This window comes from Coturnix japonica, unplaced genomic scaffold (genome assembly GCF_001577835.2).
Source record: "Coturnix japonica isolate 7356 unplaced genomic scaffold, Coturnix japonica 2.1 chrUnrandom488, whole genome shotgun sequence".
Lineage (NCBI taxonomy): Eukaryota > Metazoa > Chordata > Aves > Galliformes > Phasianidae > Coturnix > Coturnix japonica.
Window position 1 is genome coordinate 172,829 of NW_015439883.1, and position 1,228 is coordinate 174,056.

Consider the following 1,228-nt stretch of genomic DNA (forward strand, 5'->3'; position numbering starts at 1 on the left):
CCCCCCATTAAACCCTATGGGGGTCTTTAATCCCCCTATTAAATCTTATGGGGGTCTTTAATACCCCATTAAACCCTATGGGGTCTTTAATTCCCCCATTAAACCCTATGGGGTCTTTATTCCCCCCATTAAACCCTATGGGGTCTTTAATCCCCCCCCATTAAACCCTATGGGGTCTTTAACCCCCCCATTAAACCCTATGGGGTCTTTAATTCCCCCATTAAACCCTATGGGGTCTTTAATCCCCCCATTAAACCCTATGGGGGTCTTTAACCCCCCCATTAAACCCTATGGGGTCTTTAATTACCCCCATTAAACCCTATGGGGTCTTTAACCCCCCCCATTAAACCCTATGGGGGTCTTTAACCCCCCCCATTAAACCCTATGGGGTCTTTAATCCCCCCATTAAACCCTATGGGGTCTTTAACCCCCCCATTAAACCCTATGGGTTCTATGATCCCCCATTACTCTCTATGGGATCTCTAAGCTCCCCCCCATTGTTCCCTATAGGGTGTATGATCCCCCATTATCCCTATGGGGGTCATTAACCCCCCATTACCTCCTATAGGGTCTATGATCCCCCATTACTCCCTATAGGATCTCTAAGTCCTCCCTATTATCTTCTATGGGGTTTATGATCCCCCATTATTTCCTATGGGGTCCCTAAACCCCATGACCCCTATGGTGTCTTTAATCCCCATTACCCCCTATGGGGTCTTTAGTCCCTAGTATTCCCTATGGGTTCTTTAACCCCCATTACCTCCTATGGGATCTTTAACCCCTATTATTCCCTATGGGGACTCTAAACCCCATTCCCCCTTATGGGGTCCCTAACCCCCATTACCCCCTATAGGGTTTCTAATTCCTATTACCCCTATGGGTCCTCTAACCCCCATTACTCCTATGGGGTCCCTAACCCCCATTCCCCCCTATGGGGTCTTTAACCGCAATTATTCTCTATGGGGTCTCTAACCCCCATTACCCCCTATGGGGTCTTTAACCCCAATTATTCCCTATGGGGTCTGTAACCCCCATTGCCCCCTATGGGGTTTTTATCCCCTATAGGGCAGCGCAAACCAGCGTCGTCCTACGACCGTGTCAGCATCCGCAAAAACGCCAGAGCCACATTGAGCAGCATCAGACACATGGTCAGCAAGAACCGGTACAGGAGGGACCTCAGGATGGTCAGTATGGGGGGATATGGGGGGGATATGGGGTGGATATGGGG

The 1,228-nt window shown here is 49.5% G+C and overlaps 1 protein-coding gene across 1 annotated transcript in view; it reads left to right on the top strand.

Annotated features, from left to right (window-relative positions):
• Window positions 1-1,228, top strand: part of RPL28 (ribosomal protein L28) — a 5,075-nt gene that overhangs the window by 3,321 nt on the left and 526 nt on the right. Inside the window, exon 3 of the mRNA XM_032441689.1 lies at window positions 1,035-1,184. Within this exon, the coding sequence (XP_032297580.1) occupies window positions 1,035-1,184 (150 nt within the window). The remainder of the gene's footprint in view (window positions 1-1,034; window positions 1,185-1,228) is intronic.